This window comes from Mytilus galloprovincialis, chromosome 3 (genome assembly GCF_965363235.1).
Source record: "Mytilus galloprovincialis chromosome 3, xbMytGall1.hap1.1, whole genome shotgun sequence".
Taxonomy (NCBI): domain Eukaryota; kingdom Metazoa; phylum Mollusca; class Bivalvia; order Mytilida; family Mytilidae; genus Mytilus; species Mytilus galloprovincialis.
Window position 1 is genome coordinate 3,363,903 of NC_134840.1, and position 17,936 is coordinate 3,381,838.

Sequence of the window (17,936 nt, forward strand, 5' to 3'; positions counted from 1 at the left end):
GGCAGATCTTTGATAGTCTATAGAATTTACTGACAACTTTTAGATTTGACTGTGTAAAGCTCAACATTGAGTACAAGACTGCCAACTGTTGCGGACTTAATTAACTCATAAATGTCTTTGTTTCGTTAGGTTGCTGTCTCATTGATGTTTTACTCCATACCTCTGGTTATTCATTGTACTAGTAGTTCTGTCTATGATACTAACTAGGATGTCGTTGTCATTTATGATGCTAGTTCTGAAGAGAATGTCTAGGGTGTTCTTGATCAAAATGTATGGAGAGATATTTGTGTCAAAACTCTTTGACTGAACATGGTTACTGAAAACTAAACTTTGACATAGCTGGAGTATTTCTCAACGATTAAGGAGAGAACCAGTTGTGTCTGAAATTTTAAAGAAATAACAACAAGTATATAGAAATATTGGTGTGTTTTATTATAACACAGTATAAATATCATTATCAATGTGGCCACAATAAAAATGTTTCTAAATCATCATTTATACAGCTTACTATGAACAAGATGAAATGCTGCTTTTAAAGCAGTGAACAGGAAAACATAAGAATTATTTTAACTACTTATTTATCAATTTCATGTGTTTTTATCTAACATTGTAATAATTGTTCACTATTGAATACAAAAAATAGCTGCATTTAAAATTTTGTGAATTATGTTTTATATTATGGAGACATGTTCTATTGACCACATGGGAATGATAAACAAGAATTAGAAATATTTTATATTATGGCCAAACACAGCTGAGAAGTGAGGTAAAACAAGATAAGTTAAACATTAAATTTACACTGTATGAGTACACTATTGAGATCACACTAATAACACGTTTCTGGCATATAATCCCAACTTGATCATAACAAAATCATTTGGAGAAAAAGTTTACTGTTTATTTCGGAAATGTAAATTTTTCCAGTCAACCTGATTTTAAAAATCAAATTTTATAATATGTACTCCACAAATTTTTGTCTTAATAAGTATAAAATAAAGAAACTATTTTATTTAAGAATACAATTTTGTTTCCATGGAAACAGCAAATTATTTTCTCCAAGTAAACAGTAAATGGTTTTCTGGACTCCTCTGGTTTTTTCAATGAAGCCAGATGATAACTATAAACAACTGAACTGTTTAGCAAAGTCAACCATTCATTCTGATCAACAACAAAAAAATCACAATATTTACATAGATCATTGAAAAAGTCATGGAAAACACACGTTTAAAAACTTATTTTGCAACAAAAAGATGTAAATCTTCCTTTTGGTCCCTCTTTTATAGAAAGTTTAAAACAGGGATAGAAAGTCTGTGTTCCTTATCAGGTAAAATTTCGGTATTTCAAATATTTATAAGGAAATAGATTTTTTTTTTGGGGGGGGCGGGGGGGGGGGGGGATTTAACACCATTTTCAGCACTATTGGCTATTTTATAGTGGCCACTTTCTATTTATGGGTAGCCATAGTGCCCGGAGAGAATTATGACCTTTGACTGGAAAACTGACAATCCCAGTCAATTTAAATTGGACACCTGCCATGTGCAAGGTTCAAGCAGACAGAAATAGTGTTGACAAGCCAGCACATAGTAGTAGAACTACTTAGTCCACTCATGCAATCATTTCAATATTAAAACTATTCCACTGTTTTTGCACAAGGTATAGTTAATTTCATTTGTAAGTGTTGGGGAATAAGATTGAACATTTAGTTTACATATGAAATGTTTATATAACAAAAAGCACCATAGATCACAATCAGAGTTTTAACAGGGGAAACAAATATACACAGGTAACAACCAGAGAAGTTACTATTAACTCAGCCAACTATATTTAGCACATTAACAATTACACCAATCCTAAAAATAGCTCACTCCAAACACCTACTGAACACATATATACACCGTGTACATTCTGTCATACAGTTTAAGTATGACTACCTCAATAAATTTACATATCAACAAAAAATAAATTTCAAACTAACAACACACCTCCTTCTTATTTTGATTTATTGTATAATGTGTAACAAACAAACTTGTATATTTCTTTAATCGTAGGTTTTGTATTTCTATAGGTTTGTTACCTCCCTTTTTCACATCATGTTATATACCTCTGCAACATTTATAAATTGATAACCATACTTTTTTCTTTGTTAAATTAAAACATTTTAATACCAAAAGTTTTATCAATTTAAAAAGTTTCAATTTTTCCCAATAATCTCAGTTATTTTAAATATTACACAAATCCTGTTCACCTTCACTACAAAATAACACAAGATAAATATATCAAAATATTTAAAATTTGATAGTGATGGGAAATCTCAGTCTACAACTACTTAGGAGGTTGGAGTTATAGTATGTCATCATTGTTTATTATGAGAAGGATTGTAGTTTCATTAATAACAATTCAAAATATTCCATTATTCAATACCAACAGACTACCTTGGCAAACCGGCCAGGTTATCATAAAGCCTCATAATTGACTTAAAACAAATTATCAAAAGTGTTAGTTCCTCATAAAAAATGTTCCATCATATAAAACCTTTCACTAAAATTATGAATACCACACATCTATAAACATTAAAAAAATCTTTAGAAAAAAGCACATTTTTTGCAAAAACCATTTATTCCTTAGTTATGAATTTTTAGAAATTGACCAAAGCTCCACAGCTAAACACAATTGTGGTCTTACCACAAGAAAAAAAAGTGCTGTTTATTATTATAAAATATAAATAAATAAGCCATACACAGTGTTATTTAATAAACATACATGTTTTTTTAAAATAAATTATAATAAAATTTGAATATAAATCTTGTGATGATAATTACAATGAAATTGAGATCAATTAAGTTATAAATGTGATGGTTTGTGGAATGGAAAATAAAAAAGATTATAATTCTTAGAATACCTGAGAGAATTGCCCATTATAGCTAACATAACTATATCTATAGTATATAGGAATTCAGAAAATAGGAATTTGCTGTTGTCAAAAATAGTTAAAGCAGGCTTGAATAGCTTTGATAAAAAAGTATTATAACCTAAGTATAGCAGTTCTTATATCTTTTCGTGAGTTTTTATCAAATATAAAATCTATTGTCTTTTTCCATTCCATCAAACCATCACATAGTTCCCTGCCTAACAACACAAAAATATGATGGGGCACAATAAATATGATAACCACTCTGACACATCAAAAGCCAATCAAAACCTAATAAATAGACATTAGACATTTTTTTTACAGAGGACTGTCTTTCCTAAAGTTGTAAATCAGTTTACCTGCATAAATTAACTGCTTCTAATTATATCAGAATTTTAGTTATACCATCAGCAAACATATGTTCTTTTATTTATATGGAAGATTGTAACAAACAGATGCTATTTTCTTTCTGTTTTTTTTATGACAATTATTTAATTTGAATTGTTTTGTTTTACCTTTAATCACCTGAATAGCTGATATTCCACAGATCTATCATTCAACTCGTACTCCAATTCAGTTTTCATTCTGCATGAAATTTGTACAGAAATATGATCATATTTACGTAACCATGGTAACAAATTGTGAGGTATAATGATGATCTATAAAAATAATCTGATGATCCATATTTTGATAATTTGCATAGGATAAAAATATACTTGGCCTTATACAATACTAGGTGGTAGTATGTTAATGAAAATAATCAGTTGTACTCCTATATTCAGTACTGGTCAATTCTTAAATCATACAAAATAAAGTTTCACAAGTGGGCACTTTTCTTTCTGACTTGTTAGTCGATTGTTTAGAGTTTATATAAGAATGGTCAATGAACATTATAATGTAGGAATGCTTGCTGAATAGTTCGGACATCGAAGGGTTCCATCACTAGCAGATCTATTTAGGTCAATTCTAAATGGACAAAATTCACAGTGGTTTAATTTTATTAGTAGGTTAATAAATAAGTTAATTTGATAATGGCTGACAAAAAGTGTTAGTTAATAATTGTACTGTTGAAATGATAATTTACTCAAAATAGAAAGCAATGAACTGATATTGACATATAATACAATAGTGGTGTAGGCTATCTGCATTGTCATCAGGATTTATCAAGTTTCTCCTTTTAGTTTAGGTCATGACAGGTTAGGATATATCACACTGATGCTGTTGGTAACTGAAAAATATAGACATTTTTTTTTCATTAAGAATACATTTATTATTCTAATAATGGATATGAAGGTAAAATGACAATTCTAATAATAATATCATATGCAACTACCAGTATGTCGAACAAAATAATCAACAACCAATTTTGGTGTAAGGAGTGTAAAATGATTTTATCACTGTATCCAGTGGGACACAACATTTCGTCATTTTTAGACTTTATTTTAAAATGCCAAGTCTTTTTAAATATATAAAATTGAACTGTCTAGAGTATAGAGAGTAGAAATATAGTAGTGCTGGATAGTAAGTTGTGGATGGACAAACTACATCCTTCTTTATCAGAATTCTGCAAAGTTTTGTTTTTTCTGTGTGAAGTCGTCAGACATTGTGGTTTTATTTCATGACATTGACCAATGGAGATCTGGGATTATAAGAACCACACATTAAAATAAATAACTGGTTAGTGTAAGCAAAAACTGACCAAGAATTACAGATTTTTTTTATTATACTGCAGATGTACATTAAAAGTTACGATTATTATTTGATATTGAAATTAATACCACTACTGTTCTGTTATATTCTTTTTCTTAAAGCTAACACTATATACTTACATGACATGAGAGTTGGAAGCGATCATAGACATCACATAGTTCTTCTAATCTGTATTGATTAAACCTAACACTATATACTTACATGACATGAGAGTTCAAAGCAATCATAGACATCACATAGTTCTTCTAATCTGTATTGATTAAACCTAACACTATATACTTACATGACATGAGAGTTCAAAGCAATCATAGACATCACATAGTTCTTCTAATCTGTATTGATTAAACCTAACACTATATACTTACATGACATGAGAGTTCAAAGCAATCATAGACATCACATAGTTCTTCTAATCTGTATTGATTAAACCTAACACTATATACTTACATGACATGAGAGTTCAAAGCAATCATAGACATCACATAGTTCTTCTAGTCTGTATTGATTAAACCTAACACTATATACTTACATGACATGAGAGTTGGAAGCGATCGTAGACATCACATAGTTCTTCTAGTCTGTATTGATTAAGGATGATAAAGCCTTCTAATATATTACTGATTTTCCTCCCACAGTCCATACAATGGACAACATATTTACGATCTTGTTCCATCACAAATAAAACATCAAACACTTCAACCTTCAAAGACAGAATTTAATGGGACATATTTATCTAATTGTAGATTTAAATATTTCATATACGGGACAACGATATACTTTATCAATATCTGTGTGATACGTAATGTCAAAGATGCAGATATTCTAAATTTCTTTTGCTGCATATAACATGTTTACTTTTCAAAATGATTCACATTGAAAGTGAGGTATCCTTTTCATATTTATATGAAAACAAATAAAAACTTTGTCATAACAAATAAGTTATATAATGTAAATAATGTCAGACCATATAAACCTAAGCAAGAGACACATTATGAAATAAAGGTATAAAAGTTTAAAACTATAATAAACCAGCACCTGGTCAAATAACTATTCTTAATGACATTTTCAATGACAGTTAAGTTTTGTCTTTTTAAATTGTAAATTTTTTCATTTATTTTGTTACTAGAACTTGAATTTTTGTTTGTCATACTTTGAAGTAGGAAAAGTCTCATTATCAGATCCCCTATAAACTACTTACATCACAGTTATTGCAGTAGTGAGCAGCCTCATTATCAGATCGACCTTGCCATTTGATGTCTTTTCCCATGGCTTCTACAAAATCCATTGTCAATCGAATCTGTTTCATAGATCTCATTAACACGGTTCTACAAAAAGAAAAAGAAAAGTTCAAACTTTGAATTCACTATTTTCAGACTTTAATACCTGGTATATACAATAACAGTGAATAGTTTTTCCATTTTGAGTCTATCTTAAATCCATCTAGAGCATGTTGTATATATGACATTTCCATTGTTTTTGAATGTTGTCTGGATGGTTGATCATTGGACAAATAAAGGTTTTCCAAAAACACCTTTAAATATTTTATGTAGATTTCTAACAGTTTTCCTGATCTTTTTTATTCAAAAATGTGCAAGTCTTCCAAAGAAAATGTGTGGATGCTGTTCTCTTCTAATAATATAAATAGAAATGATTAAACCAATGTTTAAGTATGGGCAACCCCAAAATTACCCTAATCAACAATAAAGAGCACAACTTCATGTCCTGTAAACACATGCCTTTGTGCAAGAATGGATAAAATATGTGTCAATCCAAGGAGATGTGGATAAACAACAAAATGGTAGATCAGTCCCCTTTCTGAAAGCTTTGTGAAATGGCAATTGAGCTATTGCGTTGTTTTGTGAGATAACAGAGGAACTGATGATAGCAGATATGTGAATTAAATATTTCAATACTTACTTGACTAATTCAAAGAATGTTGGTTCTGAGATTTGTAAATTACGGGCTATGTTCCATGAGAGATGTTGCATGGGAACAATAGATTTATAATTCTGTAACTTATTCCACTCATATCTTTCTATGCCCATCTGATAGGCCTTGTGATTTACTGGTCCTACGTTCCAGGCAATATTATTACACCATCCCTGTTAAAAAACATAATTTATTATTAAAATCAAGGCTAATCTGCTTATTCACCAGTTTATACAGGAGTGTGTAATCACCAATCTGGCAATCATTCAGTTATTGTTCAAAATATATATGCAATAAATCTGCTTACCCTTCCGGAGCACCTGAGATCACCCCAATTTTGTGAGATCACCCCAATTTTTTTGGTGGGGTTCGTGTTGTTTATTCTTTAGTTTTCTATGTTGTGTCATGTGTGCTGTTGTTTGTTTGTCTTTTTCATTTTTAGCCATGGCGTTGTCAGTTTATTTTAGATTTATGAGTTTGACTGTCCCTTTGGTATCTTTCGTCCCTCTTTTATATGCATGCAGAAAGAATTCACGATCTAATTCTTTTTGGATTTTTGCTGATAGTTGTCTCATCAGCCTTAATCATCATATTCTTAAAAAAAAAATAAAAAAAATAAACAAGCTGACATTTAACCTACAGGTAAACTGGTATACATGTGAGTCACTTACCACTGCCTGGACCCAATGAACTGTACCACATCCAACCCATACCAAATCACCAGGCTTCTGGATAAACCTGTAGACTGGTACATTTTCTTCATACAGGTCTTCTAATATAGGCCACCAAGAACCAGTCAAATAATTCAGATTGTTTCTGGAATAAACATTTAACTTAGTCTCACTGAACTTTTATGTGTATTTTTTTAAAATCTTAAAATACTATCAACCAACTATATGTATAATAACTTCTCGTTAGTCTGATACATATGTTAGGATCCTTAAATATCCTTAGGAAACTGTGTAAAATATACTTCCAAGAAATTAATACCTTTTATTATTTTAAATATAGCTGTTTTAAGATTATTTATATATTTTCACTTACTGGATCGCTTCAAAATATTTTTAAGGTAAATACAAATTATATATTAATAATTTATCCCTGGAGTTTTCAACCATTAAATTGAAGAAAATGTGCACTGCCTAATTATGCTCATACATGTATTTTTTAACAAGAACCCAATATTTACCTTTCACACATATTTTGTATTACACCCCAATAATTATCAGGCACACCAAACCATTCACAATCTCCAGGTCCTATGTTTATATTTATGGAACCAAAGTTGTTGTTTTCTTGATGTCCTGAAATAAAAGCAGGTAAGGTTAGCCTTCATTGTGTTCAAATTATTTTCAAAGGGAACTAACTCTGATATACTTTGACAATATATAGGGGAAACAACTCAGATTTTTTTGTTGGAAGCATTTTCAATCACGTTTATATTAAATTATTTTTTTGAAAGTCTGTCAAAAGGAATAAATAGACAATTCACAATGAAAATTTCCATCAAATATTTCCTTGAATGTGTTTTTTCTCACACTTTTCTATTTCAATCTGTATTAGATGTTTTGTGTGAGGTTACTGTTTGATTTATATGTATCTGTTTTAGTGTGCCAGCTAGCTGATTCAGTATATATGTTACACATAAATTCAACAATCAATTTAACCAAACACATCAACTGTAAACTCCATAATGAAGGATTATTCTGTACATACTAACCTGGTGTCCGTGATCCTGGAACTTTCATATACAGCTGAACTGTGTTCATACCCAATATTGTATGTCCAACATGACTTAAAAGATTGCTGGCAGACACAACGCGACAGAACGCAGGTAATTTCATCAGTTCCTGCAGCTGTGGCTTCCATTTTCTTTCATCTGACAGATCAACATTTGTACCAAACTTTATATACTTAAATTTCTTCTTTCTGAAAAAACAGGAAATTATCTCTCTTATGTACTTGTGCAGAAATTGAATGAAACAAATATTGATGCATTATTCATAAAAACAATTATCAAGCAAGTAAAGCTGAAATTTTATACTTAAATTAGCAAAATGCATTTTGAGAATTGTGAGAATGGTAAAGAACTGAGGACTTTAAAGAGGTAGGGCCAATTTGTCCGGATTTTTTTTCACAGAAGGGCCAATTTCAAAAAGTGCCAACAGAATAAAATTTACTATAAAAACAAAAAATAAAAATGCTTTTTGATCAATATCTCGATTTACATATTTTATGATATGTGTGATAAATATTTAATTTAATCCTCAAAAAGGATGAAAGTCCAATATGCAGAATTTATGGTGTTTTTAGGTGGGAAAAACAGGGAATCCCCAAAAAGGACATTTCAAATCAAATAAAAGTTATGTTTTTCATGACTGTGGCAACTTTTTTTTAACATGGTATAATATGTAACAAATGCAGTCAACAGCAATCAGTTTTGTCGCCAATTCACTAACTGTGTAGATACTAGTACTGAAATTCTTACCACCGTCCCTACACCAGTACCTAAGTCATCATAAAATAAGACAACACCACAGATCAAATCAATTACACTACAAATCATGATTGTGTAGGTAAAACATCAAGAAGCTGTTGTATCTGTATCACAACAAAGGGCCGATTTCTTAAAATGCCAGAAAAAGCCACATAACATGTGTTAGTAACACAAGGTGTCCTATGGCCAGCTGATGTAAGATGTTCTTCGGTTAATATATATATTATCTTATCTTATAGACGATAAAACATTAAAAGACCAGGAAAATACAGATATACATATATTCAGAGTGAGAAAAACAATATTCCATTTGAATTTTTTCAATATTATTTGGCTTCTTGACAAGTTACGAGGTATAGTACCTTATACCCATAAAAGGTGTTCACAATTAGATAAAATCCTTATAAAAAAAATCAAGTCCTGTTCAAGGTATGAAAATATATGTGACATATTTTAATGTACTATAATTAGCATCTATCGGGCTATTTAAAACATGAGTTACCTATCTTATAGAATGAAAAGAATTAAGGGGAAATTGGCCATACCACTTTAGAAATTTGTGTGCATTTACTATTGCGATATTTGAAAAAAAAAGACAGATGAGAGGAATTTATTACTGAGATTTCAGATATCAGAAAGTGAAGAAAAGAAATGATAGGGAGTCCAACAAAGATGCACAAGTAGTCATGATGAGAAAACCCCTACCCTTACTTGTAAATCAAAGTATAAATTAACATGTAGGTGTTGAACATGTAAGAATATACCTAGTGTAATGCTATGAGAATGTACCTAGTGTAATGCTATGAGAATGTACCTAGTGTAATGCTATAAGAATGTATCTAGTGTAATGCTATAAGAATGTACCTAGTGTAATGCTATGAGAATGTACCTAGTGTAATGCTATAAGAATATACCTAGTGTAATGCTATAAGAATGTACCTAATGTAGTGCTATAAGAATGTACCTAATGTAATGCTATAAGAATATATCAATGTTTATAATGAGAATGTTCATAATTTTACACTTTATGAATTAACCAGTATAAAATTAAGAGCTGCACTATGATAGCCATTGAGACAACTATCCACATTTCAAATGAAGTTGATGTAAGCAACCATATGGCCTTCCACGAAGAGAAAAAAAAACATTCCCTATAGTCAGCTATTAAAGGGCTAATGCTATACAAATTTATCTGTAAAGTGCTATAATAATGTTCCTTAGTATGATTTAAATAGATCACACTTCTTGTCATAATAAATTTACCTATTGAAATGCTATAAGAATATTCAGTCTTCAATTTATATTGAGATAAAGGTAATAGAGTAGAGCATGTTAAATTTAACTGTATTCCTTATACTGGAAAATCATATACTGTAGACTCATTTAATTTCGTGGATACAAATTTTTGTGGATAAAGGGCAAATTGTATTTTTGTGACTATTTAATTTCATGGTTGTACAAAAGTCTACAAACAAACCCTATAGAAAATTCGAACTTAGGTGACTATTTAAATTCCTGGTTGACCTATAGCAATGAAATCCATGAATATTGGTATTAAACAAATGAAGCCACAGTATTTGGTATAAATCAGTCAATGAGGTTTCTAACCGGTCATTTCATTTGTCATTTCCTGATGAAACTATTAGAAGACACAACTCATAAAACTGCAGGCATTTTTACCTCAAATTTTGTTAAAGGCCTTTATTTACTTACACTTCATAACTCACAATATATAAATGGTCTTTCCTAGAAATACATACCCTTTAGGTCCAGTGGAAGAGTTTGAATCACTGTCAGAATCTCGATGGATCCCTTTAGATTTATCATGCTCCTCCTAAAATTATTGTAAATATTGATAAATTAAGAAAATCTCAAAAGAAAACAAAAATATTTATTGATCATTGAATATCAAACAAATGTTTTTTTAATAGTACATTGTGAAGAATTTTCTGTTTTTCCAATTTGCATTATTTCAAACTTGAAGAATTTTACTGCTCACATTATCCATCACTACTTCATAAATGAAAGAGAAGTTCCATGAAAACTGTTATAAATGTCAATATCTATTTATTTATGTACAAGACATACCTTAAGAGACTCCTGGAATGACGAGGCTTGATACTGAGCATATTTCGCTATAGACGTTAGTCCTCGGCTACTATCACACCGCCAAAGTCTGTTCCCATAGGTATCACGATTCTCATCTGGAGCTTGTTGTCTCTGAAACAAATATTTATCCAAATGAACTGTTTATTTCAAAGATATCAGTCACAGGTAACTGTAAACTAGTCAAAATTTTAGTAAAAATAAATTGGGAATGTGAACAAATTTGTTGCCCCTGCTTGCATATAAGGTTATAAAGGGATATGACTCAAACTGTATAAGCGACACTACCCCATTTTGTATTTGATCTGTGTTTTGTAGTAATAAGCATTGTGTATAATTTTCATAACATTTTGTTGAGGCAAACTAAAGTAAGAGAACAGAAACAAAACAATTCAGCAATTTGTCAATTTGTACAGGGCATTACTCTAGAATGGCAAAAAGTGACATCACCAAAATACAAACTTGAACTATTTTTTGTGGTAATCAGCATAGTGTACAAGTTTCAAAACTTTTGGTTGAGGCAAACTAAAGTTAGAGAACTGAAACCTGTGTTCTGACTTCAACAGGATGATAATATTTAATGTTAACCTACCTGTGTTCTGACTTCAACAGGATGATAATATTTAATGTTAACCTACCTGTGTTCTGACTTCTACAGGATGATCTGCATTAGCTTCTACTAAACTTTTTGTTGAGAACAGACCTAAATCTGCAAGATAGTATATATAAATATGACAATCTGCATGAATAATAAAAACAAGGCAAATGGAGTTCTGCATAAAATAAAATAACAATAATAGCTATAACAAATTTCAAGTCAGAAGAAACGATTTAAAAGTGTTATTAAAATGAATAAGTCAACAAATAGGACGTCCATAATATCCAATTGTATAAGCTGTTGTATTTTCCTATTTTTAAGCAATTGTATTAATCTAAAATTCATCCTCTGTACATTTAGTTAAATTGTTTCAAAGGTTCTTAATCCCTAAAGCAAGTCTGACCTCAGATAAATTTAGCTTTTAATTTACAGGTTCCTTTTTGATCTATAGCTTTCCCTTCTCATACATCTTTGGTTTTAGTTTTGGGGTTTTGAGCTTTCCTGAGGAAGATACAGAAAAACAGTCTGTTTTAATATACTGTGGATTCATTTATTTTTTGTGGGTACCAATTTTGTGGATTGAAGAAAACTTGCATTTTTGTAGATATGTGTTTTTTTTTGTGGTTTTGTTGTGGTTTTGCCAAAGTCTTGTACAATTTAATAGAAAATCTGTAATTGGTTGAACATTAAAATTTGTGGTTCACCTCTACCCACAAAAACCAGGAAAGTTGGTATCTAACGAATATAACACAGTAATACAATTCATTAAAACCTTTATGGGATGTCAACATTGGACATAAATTACCTAATTTCAAAGCTCCTGCCAACCCTCGTATCACTACCACTGGTTGAGAGTAACAATACTGCTGAAGTTCTAATGAAAAAGCATCTTTCTTTGTATCTAACTGTAAAAAGGAAAAACATAACTATGAACTAATCCTTTTTTTAAATATCTCTCACTGCAAAGCTACTGACTTAAAAAAAAGTGTGACAAAACTAGGTTATTCAACAATATAAATAAACAGCTGTGCCATGAGGGCATGATACACCCGTCATGTTTTCAAAAAAGAAATCTCAATAACTTCTCAATGGGGCCAACCTTAAAAATATGTTTGTTTGCTGTTTTCCGACTGTACCTTCAGACTGAAGGGTCGGTAGGTAGGAAAAATATTTTATTTTATCAGCCAAAATACAGTTTAAACAAGCAGTTACACTAAACCAAGTTTCTTGTGAAGAAAACAAGAGGCTCTCAAGAGCCTGAATCGCTCACCTGGTAAACAATGCCTTCGGCCATGTTTTTTGACGAAATAGAAAATAAAACACAAACTTTATTTTATACACCCTACTGATCATTCAAATGAAGTTTGGTTGAATTTGGTTGAGTAGTTTTAGAGGAGAAGATTTTTTAAAGTTAGCAAATATGATGAACAAATTGTGAAAAATTGTCATTAAAGGACAATAACCCCTTACGGGGTCAATTGACAATTTTGGTCATATTAACTTATTTGTAGATCTTACTTTGCTGATCATTTTTGCTGTTTACAGTTTATCTTTATCTATAATAATATTCAAGATAATGACCAAAAACTGCAAAATTTCCTTAAAATTACCAATTAAGTGGCAGCAACCCAATAATGGGTTGTTTGATTCATCTGAAAATTTCAGGGCTGATAGATCTTGACCTAATGAACATTTTTACCCCATGTCAGATTTGCTTTAAATGCTTTAGTTTTTGAGATATAAGCCAAAAACTGCATTTGACCCCTATGTTCTATTTTAAGTAACAGCGGCCATGTTTTTTGACGGATCAAAAATCCAATCTCAAACTTTGTGCAGGATAATCTAAGGAACAATCATGCTAAGTTTCATCTAAATCCATTCAGTAGTTTCAGAGGAGAAGATGTTTGAAAAATTGTTAACGACGACAGACGACGACAACGGACGCCAAGTGATGAGAAAAGCTCACATTTCCTTTTAGGAAAGGTGAGCTAAAAACTGCAAAATTTCCTTAAAATTACCAATTCAGGGGCAGCAACCTAGCAACGTGTCGTCTGATCCATCTGAATATTTCAGGGCAGATAGATTTTGACCTGATAAACAATTCAACCACAGTCAGATTTGATCTTAATGCTTTGGTTTTTGACATTTTACCCCTATGTTCTACTTTTAGCCGTGGCAGCCATCTTGTTTGGATGGCCGGGTCACCCGACACATTTTTTAAACTAGATACCCAAAAGATGATTGTGGCCAAGTTTGGATTAATTTGGCCCAGTAGTTTCAGAGGAGAAGATTTTTGTAAAAGATTACCAAGATTTACGAAAAATGGTTAAAAATTGACTATAAAGGGCAATAACTCCTAAAGGGGTCAACTGACCATTTCGGTCATGTTGACTTATTTGTAAATCTAACTTTGCTGAACATTATTGCTGTTTACAGTTTATCTCTATCTATAATAATATTCAAGATAATAACCAAAACAGCAAAATTTCCTTAAAATTACCAATTCAGGGGCAGCAACCCAACAATGGGTTGTCCAATTCATCTGAAAATTTCAGGGCAGATAGATCTAGACCTAACAAACAATTTAACCCCATGTCAGATTTGCTCTAAATGCTTTGGTTTTTGAGTTATAAGCCAAAAACTGCATTTTACCCCTATGTTCTATTTTTAGCCATGGCGGCCATTTTGGTTGGTTGGCCAGGTCACCGGACACAATTTTCAAACTAGATACCCCATGATGGTTGTGGCCAAGTTTAGTTCAATTTGGCCCAGTAGTTTCAGAGGAGAAGATTTTTGTAAAAGATAACTAAGATTTATGAAAAATGGTTAAAAATTGACTATAAAGGGCAATAACTCCTAAAGGGGTCAACTGACCATTTCAGTCATGTTGACTTATTCTTAGGTCTTACTTTGCTGAACATTTTTGCTGTTTACAGTTTATCTCTACCTATAATAATTTTCATGATAACCAAAAACAGCAAAATTTCCTTAAAATTTCCAATTCAGGGGCAGCAACCCAACAACAGGTTGTCCGATTCATCTGAAAATTTCAGAGCAGATAGATCTTGACCTGATAATCAATTTTACCCCATGTCAGATTTGCTCTAAATGCTTCGGTTTTTGACTGCATTTTACCCCTATGTTCTATTTTTAGCCATGGCGGCCATGTTTTTTGATGAAATGGGAATTAAAACACAAACTTTATTCTAGATACCCTAGGAATCAATCAGATGAAGTTTGGTTTGAATTGGTTCAGTAGTTTCAGAGGAGAAGATCTTTGAAATAGTTTACGACGGACGGACGACGACGGACGCCAAGTGATGGCAAAAGCTCACATTTCCTTTTGGAAAGGTGAGCTAAAAAGTGGGACAGAATAATCTAGAGATAGTAGATAGCATAAGGAAATGAAAGGAGTCTAAAGATCACATCTCTAAAAACATTATGCATGTACTTACATAAACACTGGGTGTTGGAGGGTTCAGTCTGTCTTTTGGCAGAGGAGGAAATGGTGAAGGAGGAGGTCTAGGTATTCCATCTCCCATCATACTAATGGTCACTCCATGTTTACCTACAATGAATTATTGTATAGATCAAATACTGTTGTGGTCAATTTATATTTTGTCTCTTGAATACATTAAAACTAATGCTGCTTAATATAAGATGCTATAAAGAATTTGTCTAACAAACAAGAAGGTTTAACCCTGTCGCATTTTGGGCCTGTCCCAAGTCAGGAGCCAACTGAGGCACGCCTCTGTATGCTAGATTTTCTTGCTGTGTTGAAGACCCATTGGTGGCCTTTGGCAGTTTTTTGCTCTTTGTTCAGGTTGTTGTCTGTTAGACACATTCCCATTTCCATTCTTAATTTTAAGTGATCTAGTATTTCAGTTTACAGAATTTTTTTGTCTGTTTTTATTCATATTTGCATTTATTAGCATTTCCCCCCATTTGACTTGAAGACAATGATTATATTAAGTAAACCTTGTATATTTAATGACTCAGAACCTACCTTGACCTTGTATATTTAATGACTCAGAACCTACCTTGACCTTTTGTTGCTGCTAGAATTTCGAAAGCTTTCATTGATATTGTTAACGGACAAGACGGTGGGAGTAATTCCTTTGGAATGGCCACAGTTCTATTATCACAATTATTGTCCTCCTTTGATTGAGGTATTTCCTGAGACACTTTGGAATGTAACTTTGATGAGGGACTAGATTCAGCAGTGAATTGAGCGAGAATATCCTCTGCGATGGAGGTAGCGAGTGCTTGTTTCGGTGACAACATTGTCGATATATCACTATCATGTAAATGTTCTGACACAAAGTTTTGAATGTCTTTAGGGAGATCTGAATCTGTTGAGGATGTATGAACTGATGATGACGACAATGATGTTCCACTCGATGTGTGAGACCTGGACGTAACGTTGATGCCCTGAGTGTCACTAGAGGAATGCTGATTTACAGAAGGCACTCCATTGAGCATGTCTCGACCACCCGAGATGTTTGGTTTAGGAAATCGTTGAGTTCCTGGTTCCCCTGATAAAGCAGCAACTTTACTGGAATTGTTGTCCTGTAATCAAATAAAATAATGTTATTTATGCAATTTAATATAGAATTTACATTTCTAAATAATGCAAACATAGAATGTAATGAATAAATTTACAAAAATTTAAAAGATCTGTTCATTGTTTAAACTTGCAAGGTTAATCATTCAGATCTTGACCTTCAAACTTATATCATGAAATCATGTATATTAATGAAGAGCAATCCAGATAATGTTTTATACTGCTTAACAACAAATTTTTACATCCAATTCATTTTCATGTCTTTTGAGAGCAGCAAAATAACCCACATATCAAATGTAAATAAACTTGGGTTTTCCCTTCTATAAATTCAAAAGAAAATGTGAAACAAAAAACCCACAAAAATAAGTTATGCAAAGTAGGCTTGAAAGGCCTTGATGTGAAATAATGGAAGTTGGTTAACAGTGTACAACATGTACCCAGAAATGTCAGTACATCTCTCTGAAAAGTTCAAATGGGTGACATATGAAAACAGTATTTAATTTACATTCTTAATCTCATATAAACTGAACATTCCCTATTTCCATTCTCAATTTTTATGGAAACAAGATTTAAAAAAAACTTAGTGTAGGAATGCCATCTTAAATTGAGTTTAAGTAGTGTGTATGTTGACTATGCAGTATGGGCTTTGCTCATTGTTGAAGGCTGTATGGTGACCTATAGATTTTAATTTCTGTGTAATTTGGTCTACTTTTTTATGTGTTATCTTACCTGCTGATTAAGTTGTTGTACTTTCATTTGATATGCTTTAAACAATTGATACTGTGTATGAAGTTGATGTAAGAGGTTGAGTTGAGTAGGATCTAATGACATTCGATTCTGTTGTAAATTCTGGAGAAGCTGCATCTGTTCATTAGTGAAGGTCACTGGTGAGGGAGGATGGAAATCATCATGAGGCTGAAAATAGAATGGTCATCTTATTATTTCATAGAATATTGCCACAAAAACATGGAATCATCATGGGGCTGAAAATAGAATTGTCATCTTATTATGTTATAGAATGGAAAAAACAAGGTAAAACAGCAATTTACCAATATTAGAGTAGACTAGAAAACACCATCGACATTGTGGATCTGTGACTAAGGCACATAGTTTCCCCTGCTATCAAAATCTTTGTGTTTGAACCTGGTTATCTTAATTCAGCCAGAAAATTCATGTGACAAAAATTAAATTAAGTAATATTAATCCCTGTATAATGATGAAGCATTTGCAGGAAGTTTGTTAACTGAGCATACACAAAAGCATGTAAGACAAGGATCCACAACAGTCTCATAATTTTGATATTTTCTCAAAAATTGGTGTTTTCTGTGGAAAACAGATTTTGCAAAGACAAAAACACACCATTTATACATCATATCATTCCAGATTTGTATGGTTTCAGAGGAGTTGTGGCTCACTGAAGTCAGTCTCTTCCTTTAGTAGTAATAACACTAGCAACACAAGCATAGGAATCTACCATAGTATTAATACACAGGAAATGGTAATCTATCAGGTTGTACCAGATATTCACATGAACATAGATTACTATTACCACAATCTACTATAATGCTTTAGATTACCACATGAGCACGGTAATGTTCAACAGTTATAGGTAATTTATGAATGG

The 17,936-nt window shown here is 31.7% G+C and overlaps 1 protein-coding gene across 7 annotated transcripts in view; it reads right to left on the reverse strand.

The window, feature by feature from the left end:
* Positions 1-1,384: 1,384 nt before the first annotated feature.
* The window catches only part of LOC143066959 (lysine-specific demethylase 6A-like), a 70,989-nt gene continuing 54,437 nt past the window's right edge, over positions 1,385-17,936 (reverse strand). For 6 of the 7 annotated variants that reach the window (XM_076239844.1, XM_076239847.1, XM_076239848.1 and 3 more), the window contains 14 exons: positions 17,042-17,227; positions 15,789-16,317; positions 15,204-15,316; positions 12,554-12,653; positions 11,789-11,859; positions 11,133-11,264; positions 10,805-10,878; positions 8,268-8,476; positions 7,737-7,851; positions 7,219-7,363; positions 6,536-6,720; positions 5,817-5,943; positions 5,148-5,318; positions 1,385-4,136 (listed from right to left, as the gene is read on the reverse strand). In XM_076239844.1, the coding sequence (XP_076095959.1) occupies positions 4,116-4,136; positions 5,148-5,318; positions 5,817-5,943; positions 6,536-6,720; positions 7,219-7,363; positions 7,737-7,851; positions 8,268-8,476; positions 10,805-10,878; positions 11,133-11,264; positions 11,789-11,859; positions 12,554-12,653; positions 15,204-15,316; positions 15,789-16,317; positions 17,042-17,227 (2,178 nt within the window). In that variant the 3' untranslated portion in view covers positions 1,385-4,115. Of the gene's footprint in view, positions 4,137-4,737; positions 5,319-5,816; positions 5,944-6,535; positions 6,721-7,218; positions 7,364-7,736; positions 7,852-8,267; positions 8,477-10,804; positions 10,879-11,132; positions 11,265-11,788; positions 11,860-12,553; positions 12,654-15,203; positions 15,317-15,788; positions 16,318-17,041; positions 17,228-17,936 lie in introns of all 7 variants that reach the window. The other variant, XR_012975811.1, reaches the window with a different exon arrangement.